The sequence below is a fragment of the Lycorma delicatula genome, chromosome 9, assembly GCF_047948215.1.
Source record: "Lycorma delicatula isolate Av1 chromosome 9, ASM4794821v1, whole genome shotgun sequence".
NCBI lineage: Eukaryota > Metazoa > Arthropoda > Insecta > Hemiptera > Fulgoridae > Lycorma > Lycorma delicatula.
In genome coordinates, this window is record NC_134463.1 from 105,903,294 (window position 1) to 105,928,268 (window position 24,975).

Below are 24,975 nucleotides of genomic sequence, written 5' to 3' on the forward strand. Positions count from 1 at the left end.
ACAAGTAGAAAAAGGCTTAGTAATGATTATTTTTTATAATATTGTAAAAGAAAACTCAAAATTTACTACACACCAACAAATATTTTAATTTTATTAATGTAAAGGGTTTGGCAGGATTAATAACCCAATATTGAGTTGTTTTAAGTAAAATTTACACTCCATTTATGCTTATCCTCCATACATGTCTTAAAAATTGTCACCTAAATGCTTTCACCATTGCAAACACTCTTAGCAGTTTTATTTTTAATGTACACTTGTGTTAGGAATTTAAAACATTCTAAATTTCTCACCATTTCAATTGGAATACCAGAATTTCATCATGAATATTGGTTTCTAGTTGTTTAACTGTACTACATTTATAATGAACCCTTAATTTTGAGGTGGCCTCATTAGCAATAGTCAATAAATAGAACCAGTCACTGTCACACTTTGATTACACACCCAGAAAATAATTCCTTAGTACTAGCCAGTGAATGTTTTGTTGTGTACGTCATTACACAGTCTTATTGAAACAATACAGTATAAGCATCAAGTGTCATAACCTGCGAACTTTGTATTAAGGAAATATGAAAGAGTGGTAGGATGTTGCACAATTAATCAACTGTCTCTCAGTTTCCATCTAGCTCAAAGATATTAGCTACTATATACTAATAGTTTTTTACTACACAATACCATACAGTTACAATGAAGAGCACATTCATAAGCAGACAAGCATTTTCAATTATCCAATAAGGAAAATTACACTTATTTATGCATTCAGATTTATGAATATACTCAGGATTTTCCCTATATCTATCAACTGTGGTAGAATTTATAAGAAAATGCTTTGTGGCAAGTCCGATTGGATCCAGTTATATCAAACATTTCCATCACAATGTCTAATGTAGTACATGCCAAAATGCAGAGTGACGCAGATTTTTGATAAAAGATATCTGGTAATTTCAACATTGTGTTGTGTAAGGTTTAAATGCATCCTGCCAGAAAGTTTTATTTTCAAAACTGAACCAGTTGTTCTGAAGTTCTCAAACCACTACAAGATTGTTTTAAGTAAAGAAATTGGCCATGATCATTTAAATTGAAAAAACTGTCCATTAAGAATAGTTACAGTTTAGAAAAATCTTTTGAGAGAATACATTATTTTAATGTTCCCACTGTACAAATAAAATTGCAAAGAGTGGCTGCATAAGTTCACATCCCCCTTCAATGTTTTTTTAAAAAGTGGGATCCTCAAAATACATTCAAAAAAATTCTGTTTCCATGCTTGGCCTGGAAGAGGCTTAAATTAATTAATATTGTATTATAGCCTTTCTAGTATTACTAACTAATTTTACGAACTAATTTTTGGACTTCTTCTTAAAAGACCGATATTATAGTCACGGTAAATGAAATAATTAAAAAAATAATTTATACTATTACAATATACTAGTTTTCTAGTATATTGTACAGCATGTATTACACAGCATGTTTTTTTTTAATAACTTTTATCTGTTTTACAATAACTTAAAAACCACAAGCTGAATGAACTGAAATCTTCACAATTTTAAATTTAATTTTTTTTCAGATTTTAATTGTTTTATTAGATGAAAAACTGATTTTGTTTTCAATAAAATTAAATAATATTAAGACACACCTGTCTTTAGTATAGCATTATCTCTTACAAGATACAAAAATGGGCTCTCAAATCATTGTTTGAGTGCATAGTATGAATCATATAGATGAATATTTATTTGGAAAATTAAAAACGGTTCCTAGTGCTTATATTTATGAATAAGCAATTTTTTCTAAAAAGAATTGTCAATTATTCTTAAAAAAAAAATAATAATATCCTCCTCTATTAAACCAGACAACAGAACTGTTTTTATGTAACAACACAATACTCCAGCTTATGAGAAGAACCTTATTATGTTTCTGTGGTCATTTTTAATAAATTACTGAACTATTTAAAAATCTTTCCATCACTTTATTTAGAATACAATTAAAAGACTTTCTTTTACTAAAACAAAATGAATTGTTAAACAATACTAATTAAAAAACAAACAAATTCAAACAATTTAGTTTTTTATCATCCCATTCAATGTGTATTCAAATATGTACTCAAATAATAATTTTCATTAATGCCTTCAGAACTGTGACTTTTTTTACATTTGGTATCTTCACATATTTACATCTTAAATTATTATTATGTATATTAATCATATCTATATTTTTATTTTATAGGTAATTGTTTATTGTGATGATGCTTTGATTAAGATTTTTAAATGGTTTCCCTTGATCTATCCAGGCAAATGCGAGAGCAGTTCCTTTTTTATCAGAAGAGTGGCTTGCCTATCCACTGCTGTCATGATCTATATACTATCATGTGTTGATCAGATTAAATGATTTGTCAATTTATTTATAGGATATGATAGAAGGCTTCTAAATTTTCACAATTTTGAAAATACATCTTGGATGTGACAAATCATGAGGTGTATAAGTCCAAGATTTTATAGAACAAATGTATGAAATGTATACATAAATTTATCCTATTAACCTTGGGGCAAGAATTCAGAATTCATAATATAAAGTCTTTAAAAAATACTTCAATACCAAAGTATAATAACAAATATAAATCAAAGAAAATAATGGGTGACATACTAAATAATAATGATGGAGGAAATACTTAAACCAAAACAAAAACTTTGAATTTTGTGCAACCTAAGAAATGACAGATATAGATAAATATAAAATGTAAACACATTATAAATAAATTTGATGAATAAACAGTGGGTAATTTTATAAACTGACCAATGTTTTAACAAACAAGAAGCAAAATTAAATGCCATTAAGAATTATGATTTTTTTAAATTCTAATTATAAATTATTTACAAATATTTGAATTTTTAGAGAAATATTTAAAAATTAAAAATTATTCAATATAATTTATTATAAAATTTTGAGTAATTAATTGAACAACTATCAATAGAAAATTCAAACAATAATTAACAATTAATAGTATTAAAGACATACTGTTTGTACTGCAATATCTGACTGATTAATAGGTTAGTCTTCCAAGATCATGAATTAGTGGCACGCACTACACATAAAGTTTTAGTTTTATCCTGAGTACTTTCATTTCTTTTTCAAAGAGATGACAATTACTATTCACCAATTCTGGGCTAAAAATCTACTACATTTGAACTGTTTAAATAAAGTAATTGTGTAACCTATGGATTAGGGCTGCATGTAGTCATATAGAAAAACAAACCCTTTGTAAGCATCCTGTTCCAGTTGTTTTAGGTTTTTTCAGCAATCCACAATATCTTTCTGTTGTTTTATGGGGTCCCAAATTTTGTGAATTTTGTCAAAATTCTTTACAATTCAAAATAAAAAAGCCATTTTCTGATCTTATTTTCAACCAGTCCTTGCTTGAATTATTTTAATTTGCAGGATGGTGAATAAGTTTACACTACTATGACTATGATAACATTACCATTAATACTATTCAATCATCAGTTATCTCAGAACCCAGAACCCACTGATCGCACACTACACACTTCACGGTTGGAGAGAGCATAAATGACAAATTTCAAGTTTTACTGGTTACTGCTTTACAAGTATTGAACAGAATAAATGATAAACATCTAACAAGATCATAAAAAGATGATTGTTCGTTTGATCATAGTTTGTTTGTGGCTATTGTTCATGTACTATGCTCTACAGAAACAACTGCTTTTTACCTTTTTATTTTCAATGTCAAAAGGTAGTCAATTTTGCAATGGGCATTTCATAATGTTCGAGTGATTTAAGATTTTGTTTTGTTTCTCTTTTTGTAAAAATAATGTTAAAATTTTTTATGTTTATATATGATTTTTGTAACAAAGCATTTGTTGGATTTTTCAAATGTTCAAGCTACATCCTATTGTGTTATTGTTATATTTTAATGTAGGAACCCACATTTTTTAGTCAGCAGTTTTGTTATACATTCTAAGTATATTCTGTTTGATCTGGTAAAAGTGATTTGTTTTGCTTCTTGTCTTGAAATCTACTGTTTTTAAATTTACTCATAAATCTAGAATTACTAATAATCTTCTTTACTGAATTTTTTATTGATTTTTTACAGAAGAGAATCACAGAGCATTTTATTTGTTCATACAAATGTTGAAAATATTATTTAAAAATCGGGGAAGATGCAGAATATGTTTATAAAAACTTACGTTTATAAGAATATGTTTATAAAACGAATATGTTTATAAGACAATTCTTATAATATTCTGAGGAAAAAATTAAAAAGTTAGCACAAGAATGCTATTTATTTAAAAACTGACCAACTGAAAATTCATTTTAAGGAGATCTATTTTATTTTATGGTATTTCACAAACTTTTTCTGTGGATAAATTGTAACCATCAAACTTTTTAAATATGGACAGTATTGTTTCATTGTATACTCTCAAATAGATATAATATTGCTGACTGTGTAGCTAGAATTTTCATTGATGATGATAGTATAAAGCAAAATTTCTGGTTTTTATTAGTTGACAAGTTCTCTTGGGATGATCAAATTGATTTTGTTTATAACAACATCAAGTTACACTGTTTTGCTCTGAAGCGCCTTAATGAAACACTAAGTATTCACCATTATTAAATATTTATTATGTCTACATTATATATATATATATATATATATATATATATATATATATATATATATATATATATATATATATATATAAATATATTAATATATATATATATATATATATATATTTATATATATATATAGTTTAATATATATATATATATATATATATATATATATATAAAGTATAATTTTAACTCTTGGGAGCTCCCTCAAAAAGTCATAATTATTTTTTAAGATAAAAAACTTGCTGTCAGATGTGTTTATGCTTATGAATGTGCACTCTTTGCTAGAATAAATAGTCACTTATTCTTTAAAAAATTAACAATACCCACCTCTTCCAAACCAGAAAACAGAATTCTTCATTTAATCACAATACTTTGGTTTATGAGAAAGAACCTTAATACAGATTCCTCTGTTGCAGTTCTTTTAATTACCTAACCACCTGATAACTCTTCCTATCAATTTATTTAAAACACAAACGATTTTCTTTTATGGAAATAACATTCCCTGTTAATGAATTTGTATACAATACTAATTTATATTTTTTTTATATAAATATAAGCTTAAAATAATCTTCAATAGCACCATTTGAATTATTTGTTGTAATTTTTTTATGTTTAATGTATTTTTATTAACCTAACATTATTTCATGTGCTTACATTTAAACAATTAATTATATAATTTACCTTGTACTGACCAGAATAAAAGAATTGTTTATTTAAAGATATAATTTATTCATGTGACCAATAAAAGAAATATAATATTAATATATAAATAATATAAACAAAACACATTTTAAAATGAACAGGTGACAAACAGTATCAAGTATTTTTCAACCAATAAAAACAAAACTGTAAAGAAGCATTATCATAAAACAGAATTACATTTTGGAAATAATTAGTGACCAATTTTCAGACGTGGAAAAAATATCACTGATATGCTGCCACCTGAAAAATTTAGCAAATATTTTATATAATAATTTATTATTTTTATTTTTTATGTACATAAATAAAAAATATTAAATATATATATATATATATATATATGACTACATACAGTGTACTGTCTAAAGTATCAGCCTCTTCACAAGAACTAATACTGAATTTTTAAGTTTAGTTATCTCCTTTTTAATCTCTGAAGTATTATTAATAAAAATATTTTTTGCATATTATCTAAAATTCTTTTAGGAATAACATTATAAAATGTCTACTTCCTAATATTCAGAAATGGTTGAAGACCAAGTCTGCATAGCAAATACCTGTGTTATAAATATCTACAGGAATTAGGAAACACACACTTATCCTGTTTTCGCCTGTTAGTAATAGTTAAAAGAGAATCCAAATTTTTTTCAAATGTTGTAGGAATTACAGGGCTGAATTCTATTCCTTCATCATATTTGGATATCAAAATATGTAGGAACTACAAATCCAACCTTAATTCAGCTTCATCCTTTTAATTGTAGTTTAAATAGAAAATCAAAGTATAGTAATTATCTCTATTGAATTTAATGTTTCAGCAGCATTAGCTTCTGAATATGTACAGATTCTGGAATACAACGTAAGTCCTGCTTTATCTGTACAGGATTTCTTTTAATAGAAATGTCTAAACTCTGGTATTTTTGAGGTACATATTCTTGACAAATTATTTAATGCATTTTAATTGGAGAAATATATTTTGCTATTAAAACACTGGTGGTAAGAACCCTCTTTCATTATTTCAATGAATGAGAGTGAGTTAGAAAAATCCCTTCTTAAAAGTAACATAATAGCTAACGAGGAACACCCCAACCAGGTTTCAAGTAACCAGATTTTGATTCTAATAAGTCCTAAGGTTTTTTAAGGGTTTTCCTTATCTGGAAAAGCTGGGATAACCAGATTTTAAGGAGTTTAGACTTTAGTACCACTAAAAGGACTAATAAGAACAGCACCACAAAAGAACTCATCTATTCATTGACTCCATTAACAAGTTCATCATTGTTTTTGAAGTGTTAAGTAGCTAGCCAATTCTTCAATTTTGTGAAGATGAAAAATCATATGGTGCCAAATCAAGGCTGTAAGGGGGAAAGTAAAAAATTTACCACAAACTTGTTTAGCACATTCTTAGTGCTAGTAGTGGTAGTGTGAGGTTATGCATTGTCTTGCAAAAAATGATCCTCTTTTTTGTCATCCCTCGCTGTTTATTCTGAATTGCTCTCCTGAGTTCTGTTGATACTTTACAAAAAAGATCTGCAGTTACATTCTTAGGCAACTTCATAAATTCTGCCTGCAAAATTTCTTTACGACCCCAAAACATAGTAGCAATCACATTTTTTTGTTGAATGTTAGAGCTTGTTCAGTGAGTGTGTCTGTATCCATTGTTTGAACTGCTCTTTTGTCTCAATATTTATGAATTGAATCCATGCCTTGGAACAAATACTGTCAAGAAATTTACTTACTTTATTTTGGTTTTACTGAAAGAAAATTCAGTGCTGCTCTCGTTCTTTTCATTTGTAAGCATCTGTAAATTGTTAGTGTACCAATAGTGTACAATGCTTTTAATAACCTAATCTGTCTGTAAAAGTTCAATAATAGACAGAGTGGACCTCAAAATTTGAGAAGATTTTCACTAAATTCAGTAATTTTGAAACAGCATTTATCACAAACAGCATGTTCAATTTTTTTTAATGAATTCATCAATCACAATGGGATGAATTGTTAATAAAAATAATTTTTGCATATCTAAAACTCTTTTAGGAATAACATTATAAAATTTCTACTTCCTAATATTCAGAAATGGTTGAAGACCAAGTTTGCATGGGCTTTCCCATTTTATGTATCCATGAAACAAATACCTGCATTATAAATATCTTCAGGAATTAAGAAACCCATGCTTATCCCATTTTCGCCTGTTAGGAATGGTTAAAAGAGAATCCAAATTTTTTTCAAATGTTGTAGGAACCCTCTTTCTACTTCGTCATGCATATTGGTTTGCTCTTTTTTGTATTTCCTCTACCATTTTCCCAAAGGACTATGAATCATTACATTATTGCTGTTATCTATTTACAGCTTATGGAAGCCACAACAATCATCTCCATATTTCACCACGTACTACTTGAATTCACCACATACTACTACAGAATAAAATGGCCACTGACTGTACATGTGACAATATTTAAGTTTAGTTGATGTCTACTGCTCATGCACTGTGTTGCTACAGAAACTGGTTCGTAATGCCAGACAGTAGATTAATTAATAAATAACCTACATACAAGTTATAGGAAAGTTAATAAAAACACATAATTACCACTGTTTTCAGTAGCTTCTAATTGACACTTATTCATTTGGTTTTACATTACATTTAAAATTTACATTAGCAGCTGGTCTTATTTTCATTAAAATATCAGAAAACTTGTTCTAATGCTTTTGTAGAAAAAGTCTTTTAAAATGACAATGTGAGAGTGCCAATAATTGAGAAACCCACATGTCATGAAGATGCAAAAAAAATTCTTTTATGAAACTCTTTAAATTCAAGGAGACTAGGCACCACTGTTGTAAACTCAGAGAGCTCACAAATCAAAAGATTCTTTTCAGAGCCTACCTATTGGATGGTGCCTGCCCTTTATCAGCTGATCAGTCTGGCAGAAGAATTATAAATGGTAATTTTTAATGGTAATATCACGGTGTTTCTTGAATATTGTTCTTCACACAGAATTTACAGTCAACCCAGCTTTTAGATTGTCGATCATGTACATGTGTTTGGAATCCCAGAACACTGTCCACAGAATTTTTTTTGCAGAAGGTTATGTTTTGAGGTTTTTTTTGATTGTGGTGAACCAAATTGCTGCCCTTCATAGTACTGAAAATGATGGTTAGGAAAAAATTTCATTGTATTCCTGAGCCCATATATATAATTCAAATGTTCAAAAATAAAAACTTATTGTTTTACCAAAATACTCATTTTACATCTGTGTATAACAATTTTTTTACAAAAAAAATATAGCTAACTGTTCAACCAAAAAAATACATGCCATATTAAGAAAAAAGTTTCAAGGTGTTTCTTCTCCACATTCTCTCTCTTGACACATTCTTAACAGCAGACTAAAGAGTCTTTATCCCTTTGCTAATGCAGTTTTTCCTAGGTATTCTAACTTATCCAAATACAATATTAATTGCATCTGTTCCAGTGCTTTAAGAATGATTAGTTTATTTGGCTTTGTTCATTAGATACTTCAACCATTTGCCTTATTATGCAGCTCTAGACAGAAAGCAGGGTCCATGACAGATCCACTCCAAAGGAGCTCAGGTTCCGTAGGCTTAAGTCATGGCCTAGCAGGGACATAACATACAGAAATCAAACTGGAGATTCAAAATTAAGGAAAGAGTTGAATATTTAAAAGTCTACCAATACAGGAACTACAATGAATGTGATATTGATAACAATATCCAAAGGATAGCATCAAGGTATCCTTTAGTGTTACTCCTTAAACTATTTATGACATGAGCTCCCCACACATTGGAATAATGTGTACAACTTCAGGGAGACTATGCAGAAAAGCAATAAATATGTTTTATATTCTAGGGTAATAAATGTTAAAAACAAATATCCTGTTTATATTTGACTGATCCTCCACAGTGCATAAGAAAATGTTAAATAATCAGGTTTTGAACATAGAAGCTTCTAGGTGAAAAATAGGGATGCTACCACACCATTGAGGTTGTATCTTAAATTAATAGTTTCATTATCACTTCAATTCTAACTTATTAATACATTATATTAAGAAGTAATTTTACAAGGGCCAATTACAGCTCAACAACATGCATGTCATTGAAAAGTAGAAGGGTGAAACTGGCTACTGTTTATTTGCTGGATTAAAGAAAATGTTAGATTAAAATGGAAGTTAGATGATTAGAATACTATTACATAACTAGCATTAACTATAAAATTTCTAAAATTTTATAAATAATACTCATAAATGTTAATATATTAAAGCTGATTTCTCTTTGAGGACTTATAACAAACAAAAAATACAATATTAACATAAATTAAAATTAATATATACTTACTAATTAATAAAAAACAAAACATGTAAATTGGAAACAGGCAATGAGTAGTTACCGTCAATCCAAAAATGAAATTTCCTACAACAGCACCAAACCTTCCAATGGTTACAGTTAAGCATAAGGCAATACCTCTAAAAAAAAAAATTGAATACATAATGTAATGTAATGTGATTAAAGAACTATTCCAAAATTGACTTCAATTTGGTAGATAAAAAAGATAAACAAAAGTTTTATCGTAAACGCAGTTCAAAAATCTTCTCAGTAGGTACAGAAAATGAAAGAAAAGAGAAGACTGAAATTGTCTATATAGGCTAAAATGGAAATTCCTATCCTATATAAATGCCATTCTTCTGAACTTGAAAGGCAAAGGCCAAGGTTGGAGTGAGAGAAGTATAGAGAGAGGATGGCTGGGGAAAAAGACTACCATAGACAGATGTTTGTGAGCAAGAGAATGTATAGTAAATGGCTGATGGATCCCAGTGATTAGCGGCTGTAAAGAGAGAAAAACTTCATCAACAGTGACAAATTTACATTTCTTCTCAGCACAGCTGCAACCCATATTCTGGAATATACCAAACAGTTGTTGAATTTCAGCAACTGACAGATTTACTAACAAATACAATAGCAGCAGTGTTTTTACTCTGCTGACAGGTCATCTAACCAATTATTGATCATATCCATCAGCTTTCACATTCCATACTTCATCAAACTATTGCTTTAAGGTGTCAGGTAAAAAAAAGAGAAAAGGAAAAAAGGAGCACATAGTTTATAGGATAATAAGATAAAATTATAGATAATATATTGTCTAGATTCAGCTTCATGCCTGATAATCAAGATTAATTAGCGATATAGCAATAACTGAGTGAAATGATGGCCATTTTTTAATGAACAGAAAGATACAAAAGTCATGAAAAAAGTTAAATAAAAAAAAAAAATTAAGCCAATTTCATAAAGGAAGAAATTTATACTTACAGAGTAGCCACAAAATTCCTCTCCATGATATAACAAGTTAGTAACACTATAAGTCATCAGGTAATTGTACAGGTTAATCAGCTGCTTTCATTTAGTTAACAAACTGGCAGGTTTATTAGAAGTTGATGTTTGTTATTTTCATGTGTTCCGTGGAAATTTTTATTTGGGTAGTATTAAGTTAGAATGGTAGACACAAGTGAGTATTCAAGTGAAGAAAGATTTGTGCATGGCAATTGTGAAAGACTTGAATGTGTGAGTGTACAAACGCAAATGAAAACTATGAAAACATTAGACAGAACTCATTCAGTGTTCTAGTAAGAAAGCTCCATCAGTGATAATTCTCCAAAACTAAGGAAAAAGGCCTTTTCTACTGGATCAACTGTCAATTTGAAACTATTTTGAATCCTTCCAATTGACTGAACAGGTCTTATATTATTGAAGAATTCTTATAAACAATCTCTTCTTAAATTGACCAGAAAAAATCTTTAGAAGTAAATATTCCTCAATTCAACACTTCAGAAAATAATGAGAAAAGATCATGAGCTTAAACCATTTAAGGGGAGTCAGGAGTTCTGTTTCTGACCTATCTTCCCTACGCTAACATAGGAACATTTTCTCAACTTGTATTAGTCTGATCATTATGAAATTTTTTGTACTTCTTACTTTATCCTTGATACATATTTTAACATGAGGATTTTTTAAAATTTTGATTTAAAAAATAAATAAAACTGTTTTTGTATTCTAGTGATATATTCATCATATTTTGGTAAATTTAACTACATAAAAACATACAGAAACTGATTTTAACAAAAATCTCTTGTAAAAATGTGTATATGGATATGTAAAGATGCCTGAAAATTTGGGTTTGATTGGTGATTTGGTTTCCGAGAAAATGTTCTTTTTCTGCTAAAATTATAGAACTCACAAAATTGCAAAAATAAAATACAACGTAAGTAAAATACAACTTCATCCAACCTCAAAACAGGCCAGCTCCATACTTTTCTTCCTGCTCCTCCTCCAACTCTCTCTTGGCAAACTTCTTTTCCCTTGTGGCTAACCTCTCGTAATATGAAATTGACTTTTCAGCTTATCGGATTCGTTGTATGTCAAGTTCTTTCATGGCCTTTACCATGTACTATCCAGGCTGAAGTGTAAGTCTATGAATAACATCACAACTAATATTACCTTTGTTGAATGTAGTCACAGCCTCATACATGCCAAATCAAGAGTTTTTCTTTTTATAAATACATTTTTGTAAGCACTTCCACACTAGATTATTGAAGAACTCATTTACATTTTGCGTAGTTCCATGAATGCACTTACTCAAATTACGGTTTAATAAAGCTTGAAAAATGGATTTTATTACTTTCAAAATTGTCCTAGGGATACTTCTGCATTTATAAGGTGGTTGCTAAGGATCTACCAAGTGTTTATTATATTTTGAAAAAATCAAAAAGTGACAAAAATAAGATTTTCAAACTCCTGACCTCCCTTAAGCTTGCTAGTGTTAATAAGCTTTCTGACAGATATGGAAACTTGCTGCAAACCTCTTGTAAGGTGTTTAATACAGTAACATATTTGTGGACCAAAGAAAATCCCCACTCTTATGAGGAAATAATAGACCATCTGCCATGTGTAATCATGTGGGCAGAAACATCTAATAAGATCATCTGTAAGAGAAGTTTTAATTTATATTTTGAAGGGCAGTGGATCAATAGGGGTTCTGAAATTAGTGATCACCTAAAAATCTAAATTTAACAACCTGTGACAACTCTCTTTGGGGCATAATCAAAAAGAAAATTTCCAATTTACAACTAACTAATGAAGTAATGATGAGCTAAAAAAATACTGCCAGAAAGTGTTTTTACAACTTAGATTTTTCAACCTGGAAGAAAATGTATAAACTCACTTGATGATTGATAAAATTCTGTACAATTTGGACAATGGAGGAGCACATGCAGGAGTTAGGAGTTAAAAAAAAAATTATTTATAAAAATATTAAATAAATTAACAACAATTAACAATTTTGTTTATTTTTTTACATCAAAAAGGGAGTAGCCACAGTGTAGAAAAAGCTCCTTAGATTTTTATATATATAACCTTTATATATATATATACAACCTTTTATGTGGTTTAAGTCTATTATTTGCCAATAGTAACATAGGGAGCAGAAGTACAAAACGTAGTAGCAGGTTGGTTGATAGATAATTTAATTTTCATTTATTCATTAATTAAAAAGAGTAATACTACATTTAGAAAAATAATTATGTTTACGAGACATAATTACCTGACTTGATCAGGAAATATTTCAACAACAATACAAAAGAGAATAGCTTCGATGACAGTAGTGAATGCTTCAAACATACACATTAAATAAAGAAGATACTCTTCTGAATTTGCTATACTTACTAATAATGTTACCACGCCAGCAAAAAATAATGTACCACCTATTAAAAAAAAATTGTATTAATCTATTGTAACTGTGTAACGTTGATTTTTAAGTAAATGAAAAAAATTAATGTTACTATAATTTACTCCAAAGAATAAAAATACATAAGGTTCATGCAGTCCATGTGCAAAACAAGCTATATCTGTTTTTAATGACAAGTTTAATTTAATTATGTTATACAGGCAACTAAACACGTTATATATAAATTTTTTTTCTCTTAAATCTTACAATAAATGATCAAAATGTGCACCTTGCGTGTTGATGCAGGAATTAATTAGTTTCTTCATGTTCAGTGCAACTTCCCTTACAGTTGTTGCACAGATGTTAGAGATGTAGTTATAGATATTTTCTTTCAACTCATTCAAAGTGTTTGGGTTGTTCTTGAAAGCAGTACTTTTCAGATGACTCCATATATAAAAGAGAATCTAGTGCCAAGTGATGTCAGGAAATTACAGTCGGTGAAAATTTGTATAGCAACAACATAGTAAATTGGCAGTGTGGCAAATAATATTATTTTGTTGAAACCACCAGCTTCACTTATTATTTACAAGCAAGGCTACAAAATTTGTAATACCCTTTTAATAATGTTCTGCTGTTAATGTGAAGAATGCACATTAACAGCACAATCACATTCTTCGACATGAAGAATGCACTTACCAGTTTGGCATAGCCAGTTGCTATGGATTCATTGTGGGACAGGGGTATCACAAATACCTGCTGTCAACCTAAACAGCTACCTGTCAAAACGGAAGTTGACTGCAGACACTAAGGATGGTCCCGTTGAATTTAATATGTATGGTGGTTTGCCACAAGTTCTATATTGGGCACAGTTTTATGGAACACAGTATAAGATGGCCTCTTGAGGACTGAGCTTCTGTGTGAAGTCGCATGGTTGCATATACGGATGACCTGGCACTGTTAGTGGCATGTCATACCGAAAATGAGGTGGAGGAAACTGCAATTAGTGCCATATACAGGAAAAGTGAGTGGCTGAGAACAAGGAAAATGACCCCGAACAAGACGTTTGTAGTTGCTGTAGTGGGCAGGAGAAAACTGAGGGAGTTGGCAGTGATGGTGGACAGCACCAGAATAGCAGAATCAAGAAGTGCAAAATATCTGGGAGTGTGGGTAGGAAGGTCTGGGGACTCTTCTCTACCATGTGGAAGATGTGTTTGAGCATGCAGAGAGAATGATAACTGACCTTAATAAGTTATTATCATCTAGAAGGGACCCGCATGCTAGCCGGAGGCGATTGATGTTATCTGTTGCTATATAAATAATGTACGCAATTCCTTTCTGATCCTCAGCATCAGAAAAAAAGAGGAATGCAAATCGACTAACCTCACTGCAATGAAAAGCAGCGATAGGAATAACTGCCGCATATTGAACTATATCCAGACGTACAGTTGTTGTATAGCTGGGTTACTACCAGTGACATTAAAGGCTTGATAACTGGTACGGAGACGAGAGGGAATCTCCAGGAGAGAGGAGATGCAATAGGATAATATGAATAAGGCCAAATGGACTAAACGCCTAATACCGCAGCTCTCACCATGGATTAGGAGGAAACATGATGAACCAACTTATTGGCTTACACAACTATTGTTGGGACACGGGAGGGTTTTCCTCTTACCTGTTTAGGTTACCTGTTTAGGTTCAAAAGAAAGAGGACACCTGATTGTCAATACTGTGGATTTGAAGATACAGCTGAATATATCTTTTACTACTGCCATAGGTCGGATCAGAATAGGCATCTTTATAGGCTGGGGTGGCTGACACCAGATAATACGTTGAATGTATGCTAAGAAGACAAGCTCAGTGGGAGGAGGTGTCAAAGTTAACTGCTGATACACTAAAGACCAAGGAAAATGAAGCTAGAAACTGGGTTGAAGATTAACACCAAATACAGATAAAAGAGAAAGGAGCAAGGGGGAGATGGGACAGCCCTCTATGGAGTTGTTGTTTGTCTGGGCTTGCCGGGATGGATGGCGGCAATGAAGTGGTAGGACTTCCAACGCTTTGAATGGAAAAGACCGAGACCCGGCCACTGATTGGGACAGCTGAGAATGGCATAGGTGGGCCTGGTGCAGCTCCTTGGTGGTGGTTAGAGGCAAGCATCCCCGGAACTGAGTAAGTGCTTAAATGATGATCCGGCTCCAGAAGAGGGGGGGGGTGGTATGACGACCGGAAGCATCACAAGACAGGTGTCTTCTCCTATGGGGTTGGGATGATCCGGCTCCGGAGGTACAGTCAGATAGGAGTTTTAGTCGATAGGGTACGGGAACACATAGGTTCTTAATAACATCTAGCCGAACCCATGAGAGTCCAACACTTCCCCATTTATGGGGGGTACGTAAATGGTATTTCTTCGACTCATTGAGAAAAAAAATAGTTGATAAATAAATACAACCAAGAAATACTACTTTTGTTTCTTCAATTTTAGTTATTGTAATTGCTTAAAAACTTTTATAATGATTGTCAAGTCAAGCATAAAAAAAATAAAGTGAATGGAATAAACCAGCACATCTGTAATCACATATTTAATTACACCATCAAACTGCTGGAATATTAAAAAAAAAAAAAAAAAAAATTAATAATTTTTTTTGGATATGTTTAACGTTTTCTTTTTTGTAGTTACTGGATCACAATGATTTGAAAAATGTATAAACTCTAACCATAAAGGTACGACACTGTATTTAATTAATAATGACTTTACTTACCGAGAAGAATTTTTTTACTGACAAATACAATACTGTAAAATACAGCAAATGTTGTAGGCAAACAACATAAACACACCATAAATGTTTCAATGTAAACTTCAATGTCAATGTCTTCACATTCACCCAATCCCTTTCTAGGTTGTCCTCCAGCATGGACATCTGGTAACAGTGTGGAATGCGCTAGAGAATAATTATCCAGTGATTCACTAGCATCTGTTGTGAAGTTATAGACAGCATGGTCAGTCAATTTCTTCAACCCTTCTTCCACATCACATATGGTAAAACCAGAGCCGTAAGTTTGTTCCCAGTGGTTCATATTATTCAGCAGTTCAGGTACCCAATTAACTAATGTGTTGTAACTGCAACAAAAGGAAACTTATTCTTTTAATTATAAATATATAATTTACTATTATCAAATTAATATACACAAATCTCTCGTTAACCGTCTTGGGACAGCCGGCTGATCATCACATTCTATATTCTACGTTCTATGGAACGTGGATATGGTGATCAGCTAGAATCTTAATAAAGGACTTTTTAAAATCATTTGTTATTCCGAAGGAATCCTGCCCTTTTAACAAAACAACAAATTGAAATTAATAACTTATCAGTTATTATGAAAACAAAAAAATACTTTCATTAAGTACAAGTGCATCATAAAGTAATCTATAAACTTTAAAAACATTGATGAATAATATTAATATAATAAAATATTGATAAAAAAATCCTTAGAAATGTAAAAATACTTTTTTTAAAGTTATAAATTTGACCCAAATTTAAGCATAAAACTGCTACAACTATCTTAGTAATTAAAATTTTGGAAATTTATAAAAAAATGGACTTGCTTTTTTGTGTACTGTTGAAGAGCTTTCTGCTTAAGGGTGGATTTTTATTTATTATAATAAATTAATTTAAAAGAACTCTGTATTTTAATATTTTTCTAATAGATGTTTACTGTTTCAAAACTGAAATAAAATATATTACAAAAAATTAAACAAAATAAAAAAAAGTTAATGATTTCAGTTACAAAACTGATAATCTTGTGCAGTTCTGCGCAAGAAAACTGACTTTTTATTTTAATTTGATTTTTATAATCTGGTTTAATATAGTTTACAACAGACACCACTGATAAAGAAATGTAAATAATCCAATTTCCACCATTATAACAAACCATTCTTCTATTTTGTCCCGCTAAAGTTTTTTTGACCTTAAATTGAACGTAACTGAAGAATGACTCATCCAATCTTCATCAAATTTTATATACATAACTTCGGATACACTACTTCAGCATTTCTAAATTTCAATGAAATTGAAGGAGTAGTTTGGAGATTTTTGAGCCGCAAATTTTATACATAGGCATACATATATTTTTATCTATAAAGCAACTTGTTCTAATTGACTGATTCATCAATGCCCAGAAAAATTACTATAGATAAATAGATGAAAATTTGCATACAAGTTCTTCTTATGTTGTAAGTACACATTAAGAAAGGTTTTTTGAAATTCCAAATTTACAAGGTCAAAATGAATTTTTTTTTTTTAAATCCATCTATATTTTTAATTTCTCAGTAACAGTCGAAGATATTTACTTGATTTTTGGTGTATGTAATTTTCAAATAAATATTTACACTTGTTTCTTTTTCCTGTTTACCCTTCGGGAATTACCGTTCAGGTATTATTTCGGAGGATGTTGTGTGAGTGTAAATGAAGTGTAGTCTGGTACAGTCTCAGTTCGACCATACCTGAGATGTGTGGTTAATTGAAACCCAACCACCAAATAACACCGGTATCCACGATCTAGTATTCAAGTCCGTGTAAAAACAGCTGGCTTTACTAGGACTTGAACGCTGTAACTCTCGACTTCCAAATCAGCTGATTTGGGAAGACACGTTAATCACTAGACCAACCCGGTAGGTTAAAGTTCAAATCCTAGTAAAGGCAGTTACTTTTATATGAATTTGAATACTAGATCGTGGATATCGGTGTTCTTTAATGTCTGGGTTTCAATTACTTACAGTCATATATATCATCCTCTGAAGTAAATACCTTACAGCGGTTCCAGGGGCTAAACAGAAAAAGAAAGAAAGATTTCCGAAGAAAAACTTTTTATAGATTGTTAAAAAGTATGAATTTTAATTATGAAAAACGGGTCCGGTAAATTGCTTTAATTGACAGGGATATCATTGTATGGCAAAGATATTAGCTCACTGAAATAAAGAAAATGAAGCAAGGAGGCCATAAAATACATTATATGATGAAATTTGGGTTAACGAAGGCCGTACAAAAGATTTCGTTTGCAAACATAAAGCGCTGAATTTATCAAAAGAAGCCTTTCTATGGGGCTTATCAACCGAAAATAAGGCTTCATCGGATAAAGGTAGATGTCTCATAATTAAGTATATCGGCAGTGATACCCGGTTTGTCAATGGTGATCTTTGGATTTTTTAATTCAAATTTACAGGAGACTATCACAATGAGATGAACTGTATTTCTTTTGAGAAATGGTTTAGGATGTGTTACCTCCTCTGGAAGATAATTCGGTTATTGTGTTAGAAACAAAATTGAGTGTCTCATTTTATCTCTTAATAGTGACAGCACTAAGGATTTCTCGCTTTAAAATGAAAAACACCGCCTTGAAATGACGAAAAATGAATTGAATTTATTTTGTTTATTATTATAGAAATTTCATCTAAAATAAAATTTATTAGTGAACTTTTACTGTTAGTGGACAACTGACAATTTGATATCTCTTAAAAAACTCAAGGAAACTTCGTAACAATAAACAATTTTAATGAATAAAATACTCGAAGGTTATCATCAGATGTGCCGAACAATTTAAGAAATATTTAATGTCTTAATTTATTTAAACTTAAATATATGTATAATTTTCGTAAAAAAATAATACCACGTGGTTAGAGAATATTAACGTCGTGTAGTTTCTTTTATATGCATCAAGAGTTACAGAAGATGCTTGTGAAAATCAAACGCCTGAACGCTCGTACGGATAATCTGTTTACTTAAACACTATAACCTAATTGAATTAGGTATAAAAACTAATTCCTAGATTTTTGAAATTCCGAGTTTAAAGGGGTAAAAATAGATTTTCAATTCTTTTTTTGAAATTTTATTTTCGAAACGTACTGCCTACAATAGTAATAAGTGTTACGAGTTATAAATGGCGATAACGATCTACCAGATTTCCGACCCACCGGGTTGGTTGATCTACTAAGCCATTGGTCTAGTGGTGAAATCACCATGGCAAATCAGCTGATTTCAAAGTCGAGTTCTAATTTCAAATACTTTATACAGATTTGAATACTAGATCGTGGATACCGGTGTTCTTTGGTGGTTGGGTTTCAATTAACCGCACATCTCAGGAATGGTCGACCTGAGACTCTACAAGATTACACTTCATTTACATTCATACATATCATCCCATTCATCCTGTGAAGTTCTACTTTATGCTGGTTCCGGAAGCTAAACAGAAAAAGAAGAGAGAGGCCTGAAATAGCAAACAATTTGAATATTATAAAATTAGGGACTGAAATTAGTATAAATTTTTCAATAAGTGCATTGTTTACATTGCTGTAGACATAACGTATTTATCATTATATAATAATAAGTAACAATGTGATAATCTGAGATTTAATATTCTTATTGTGTGGTAGCTATTTTTAAAAGTGATGTGTCATTTTTCTCCACCCGGTGGATTGAATCAATTGGTTAAAGGTTGTCATACATATGAGTACGTGTATTGCATATTTACATGCACCACACACATGCAGATTGTTTAAGTCAGGCCTCAATGTAAAGTAGATAGAAAATAGTGCAGCAATACATATTTTTACATATGACTGCGTGAGGTAATCCAGATGTAAAAAAGACTAAAATTCTCACTGTTAATAATTATATAAACAGTAACTATAATAATTTTTGGTTAAAATTAATAACGTAAATAATGATCAGTATAATTACAAGATCAGTTTAATCATATTATTACTTATACTTCTGTTTTATTTAATGTAATTAACCAATATTTTTAAAAATTGTATAAATAGATAAAATTTAAAAAAATTGAGTGAAAATTTTACATGAACTTACCACACTTATATTATAGCCTACTCCAATAAGGAAATACTTTCTAAAAATTCAAAAATATTGGAATACACATAAAAATATAAACACAATAAAGAATTTTACTAAAGAAAAATAGCAGCAGTTATACAGATATGAATATATTTACCAAACATTATGTAAAATTAATTGAAATAATATTATTTATTAAATACCAGATGCACTATTTAATGAATATTACATTAAGTAGTAGATGTAGTAATAGTAATAGATATACTGATGTTGTAGATGCAATACACAAGAACAGTTAACATAATATAGTGTTTTCAGTGAAATTTTCTTACTATCAATGTAAAATTATTATACATCAGAAAAGTTAAAATTTTATTAAAAATAAATTGTAAAAGTTGGAATTATCATTAAACAATTTTTCCTTTCATTATCATGATAGATAATGGAATTAATCAATTTTTTTTCTACATGGGTGTAGAAATGCAGATTTGTTAACCCTCAACAAATGAAAATTTCAATTTAAATAAATTTATTGCTCTAATTAAAATTCTAAATTTTTTTAATGGTGATTCAACCCAAATAATGATATTAAGAAAAATATACTATAAAATACCTTTAAAAATTTCTTCATTAACAGAATTAGTGTCAAGCAAAAAGAAGTCAACCAGCTATTAGCAATTGTGTTTTTACAAACCTATCAGGACTTATTTTATAAAAATGTTTCATCTGTTTGTTGAATGCTACCAATGTTTGTCATGATACCAAAGAAAGCAGGAGTAGATAAATGTGAAGAATACAGAACAATTAGTTTAACAAGTCATGCATTAAAAATCTTAACTAGAATTCTATACAGAAGAATTGAGAGGAGAGTGGAAGAAGTGTTAGGAGAAGACCAGTTTGGTTTCAGGAAAAGTATAGGGACAATGGAAGCAATTTTAGGCCTCATATTATTATTAGAAGGAAGATTAAAGAAAAACAAACCAACATACTTGGCATTTATAGACCTAGAAAAGGCATTCAATAACATAGACCGGAATAAAATGTTCAGAAGTTTAAAAAAATTAGGGTTCAAATACAGAGATAGAAGAATGATTGCCAATATTTACAGAAACCAAACAGCAACAGTAATTATTGAAGAACAGAAGAAAGAAGCCGTAATAAGAAAGGGGGTCTGACAAGGATGTTCCCTATCCCCGTTACTTTTTAATCTTTACACGGAACTAGCAGTTAATGATGTTAAAGAACAATTTAGATTCGGAGTAACAGTACAAGGTGAAAAGATAAAGATGATACAATTTGCTGATGATATAGTAATTCTAGCTGAGAGGAAAATGGATTTAGAAGAAACAATGAATGGCATGGATGAAGTCCTACACAAGAACTATCGCATGAAAATAAACAAGAACAAAATGAAAGTAATGAAATGTAGTAGAAATAACAAAGATGGACAACTGTGAAAATAGGAGGAGAAAAGATTATGGAGGTAGGAGAATTTTGTTATTAGGGAAGTAGAATTACTAAAGATGGACGAAGCAGGAGCGATATAAAATGCCAAATAGCACAGGCGAAACGAGTCTTCAGTCAGAAATATAATTTGTTTACATCAAAAATTAATTTAAATGTCAGAAAAAGATTTTTGAAAGTATATGTTTGGAGCGTCGCTTTATATGGATGTGAAACTTGGACGATCGGAGTATCTAAGAAGAAAAGATTAGAAGCTTTTGAAATGCGGTGCTATAGTAGAATGTTAAAAATCAGATGGGTGGATAAAGTGACAAATGAAGAGGTGTTGTGGCAAATAGATGAAGAAAGAAGCATTTGGAAAAATATAGGTAAAAGAAGAGACAGACTTATGTAGGCCACATATTAAGGCATCCTGGAATAGTCGCTTTAATATTGGAGGGACAGTTAGAAGGAAACATTGTGTGGGCAGGCCACGTTTGGAATATATAAAACAACTTGTTAGGGATGTAGGATGTAGGGGGTATACTGAAATGAAACGACTAGCACTAGATAGGGAATCTTGGAGAGCTGCATCAAACCAGTCAAATGACTGAAGACAAAAAAATAAATAAATAATTTTTTTTATCTTTTCACAAAAAAAAATTCTGACAATTTTGTAATATTAACTTTGTTTGAACCAAAAGAATTACTTTAAAATCGTGTTATAATACGAAATAGTTTAATACTGTTTAATTTCAATTTCATTGGTTTAGCTAAAAATAGTTTGTTTTACTGCAAATTATTTAAACTTTTTAATTTATAAATTTTCAAGATTAATGTTACACAACGTAGTTAAAAATGAGTGTTATTTTGATAATTATTTCCAGGCATTTAATATTAGTAGATTTAAATAAAATATTTTGCTCTTTTAATAAACAAGATTACTATTTTTATGTATATACCTTTATTGAAAATACATTTATATTCAATTTTTATAATAGTTTTGTACAAATAAAAAAAAAGTCATATAATAGCACTTTTCTATCAATTAAATTGTAGTTTGACTCATTCTATTAAACTTACTTCTGCTTGCGTTTCTACTGTTGTAGTATTTTTTTTGAAGTAATTAACCAAATTATTTTTCTAAAAATATTCAATATTTTGAATTTTTCAATAATAAACAAACTAAATTTATTTAAACTTTGATTTATTCTTAATCTCCTCTCATACATAAAAGTATGAAAATAGTCATAAAGATTGTTTTCTGCAAAAGTATAAATAATGGTTGACTCCTTATTGCACATTTCTACGCCCATATAATCATAATAATTAAGACTACCTTAATAAATCATTATACCTAAAATATTTGATATAAGTAAACACACTATAACTAATACAGAAACACAATTTATAAATCGTATAACTAGGTAAGGAAACAAAAATATTTTACATTAATAAATCTAAAAATATGTTTTCATTGATGAATAAAGAGGATTTCAGGAATAATAAATTACTAATGGTGACAACTGTTACAACTTCATTTAACAAAATTTAAATCATTCCATGGTGCAGCAGTAGAAAGTTTCAATTAATAATATTAATATTTCGTTTAATTTTTACTAAAATAAATTCCTAAATTAAGAATAAATATATTTCAGTAAAGCAATTTCCAACCACACAAGTTAAATACCTCCTTAAATCACTAAATCACAAGAACAAACAAAGACTCCAGCAATATTGGAAATAATCAAACCTCAATTACTGTGACCAAGTACAGTATTTGGTAAGCTCTGCCTTTAACGACTTAACGATATGAACTTTACAAAATATTAAAAAAAATTAAGTTCAGATTAGCTGGTCGAAGATTCAATTCCTAGCTTAATGAATGTCATGCCTAACGTGTAATTCTAAAGTAAAAAGAAATCTTACTTTAGTTAAATTTTATTTTAAATTTAATGTGAGTGTATGTTATCATACACTCATCTGCCAACCTCAATGATGACGAGTTGCTAATTTACCTTCATCAGAAAATTCTGGGCTTGAATTCCTGATTTGAAAAAATGCTTGGAATTTCTTCGCAAGCTGCAAAATTCATTACTTGATAAAAAGGAAGGGATTAGGGTAGCTGTGATTTGGCATTGGTATTATATGCCAATAAGTAAAGTATTAGTATGATTATTATTAATCTTATTTAAATCTTTATATCTGGTAGAAATAAAAAGGGTTATAATTACAACACAGAGAATATCAATGAAATCTAAAAAAGCTTACTTGCCTGCAATTAAGTCCAAAATCTATGTAAGAAGTTAAAAGAATGTTTTTCAAACAGTTTTTAAACAAATAATTATGCAGCTTAATTATACCCACAAATGTTCTTTTTATTAAACACCAAGTAGACATATTGTGAAGACTTTTGAAAAAGTAGAATTCTGATTGAGCAGATGGTAATAAAACTTTTACCTAAAATTAAAAAAAAAATCAAGGAATTTAATTTGTCTAAACCTACACATTATAATTAGAAAATTAATTTCATTATTACAAATAAGGCAGCATATATATAAATAACTAATAGCAATGCATAGAATAATTAAATGAAAATAAAAAATTAAAGTATAAAAGTATATAATAGATATACTACTATATCTATTATAGAAGTGGATTTCTGAAATGATAACATCTCACAGAAAGACGTTATCATCTTAAGACGTGAAAACAAAAAATATTAAATGTAAAGAAATTTACAAAAATGTCACTATGTAAAAGTGATATAATATAATAATCAATTTTTTTAAAAACTGTTAAAATGCAAAAAGACCCAAAGAAAAGCTCTACTTTTTGAAACCAGTAACTGTAATAGAAAACTTAAGTCTCCCGCATAAAAAAGAAATAAAAAATATATCAGATTTCTGAAAATAATAAAGCATCTTGTGAGGTCGCAATAGCTGCTTAACTTTTTAAATTAGCTAATGAAGTAAGATATGATCAATCTTACATATAATTAAAAATGAATTTTCTCCTGTATGCGTTCCTGTAACATTCATCAGATTGCGATGAAACTTTCATGAGGTGTGTGCACGTCCGTGAAGGTTCTGAATTAGTTTGGATCCGCTAGGTGGCGCGGGGGTCAAGAAATTTCAAAAAAATTGTATTTATGATCCGATTTAGCTCATATTCAGAATATATATTAGTTACGTGAAAATAATTATTTTTTGCAAAATATGGACCCACTAGGTAGCGCTGGGGTCGAAATATTTCGGAAAGTTGTATTTGTGGTCTGATTTGGTTCACATTCAGAATATGTATTAATTAGGTGATAAGAAATATTTTCTGCAAAAAAGGGAAGAAGGGAAAAAGGAAAAGGTGGACGAGGGGAAAGGGTGAAGATTCAAAGAGGAAAAGAGGGGAAAAAAGGAAAGGTTAAATTTTTTTAATGTTTTACCAAACTTTCATTTGTGTTCATTTAATCTATATATATAAATCTAGCAATAGCGAAGCATTGCTAGAATGATTGCGGGTCAGCGAGTTAAATTATAATTATTTGAAAATATCTAGAAGACAGATAAAATCGAAAATCTGGAAGAGAAAAGAATGATAGTCTAGCTTAATTCATCCATTACCTCAAAAAAGAGATAAAATGAATGTTAATAA

General features: G+C 29.8%; 2 protein-coding genes across 2 annotated transcripts in view; both read right to left on the reverse strand.

Annotated features, from left to right (window-relative positions):
• Positions 1-5,434: 5,434 nt before the first annotated feature.
• LOC142330529 (uncharacterized) lies at positions 5,435-16,143 on the reverse strand. Its single transcript, XM_075375864.1, has 4 exons — positions 15,799-16,143; positions 12,917-13,076; positions 9,661-9,788; positions 5,435-5,565 (listed from the first exon to the last, which is right to left on the reverse strand). Exons 1-4 carry the CDS (start codon positions 16,112-16,114, stop codon positions 5,516-5,518), a joined length of 654 nt encoding a protein of 217 aa, XP_075231979.1. The 5' UTR covers positions 16,115-16,143; the 3' UTR covers positions 5,435-5,515.
• A 3,766-nt stretch (positions 16,144-19,909) lies between these two features.
• Positions 19,910-24,975, reverse strand: part of LOC142330726 (synaptic vesicle glycoprotein 2C-like) — an 87,772-nt gene continuing 82,706 nt past the window's right edge. Inside the window, exons 8-9 of the mRNA XM_075376172.1 lie at positions 23,599-23,787; positions 19,910-19,939 (exon numbers count right to left, since the gene is read on the reverse strand). Coding sequence (XP_075232287.1) covers positions 19,910-19,939; positions 23,599-23,787 — 219 coding nt within the window. The remainder of the gene's footprint in view (positions 19,940-23,598; positions 23,788-24,975) is intronic.

Excerpts from the sequence above, each read along its gene's own strand:
- LOC142330529 (XM_075375864.1), bottom strand. The coding sequence starts at position 16,114 with ATGAACCACTGGGAACAAACTTACGGCTCTGGTTTTACCATATGTGAT. Across the intron at positions 13,077-15,798 it reads CAGTAAAAAAATTCTTCTCG|GTGGTACATTATTTTTTGCT; the intron begins GTAAGTAAAGTC and ends TTTTTTTAATAG. Across the intron at positions 5,566-9,660 it reads GTTTTGTTTTTTATTAATTA|GTGGCAGCATATCAGTGATA; the intron begins GTAAGTATATAT and ends TAAATTTTTCAG.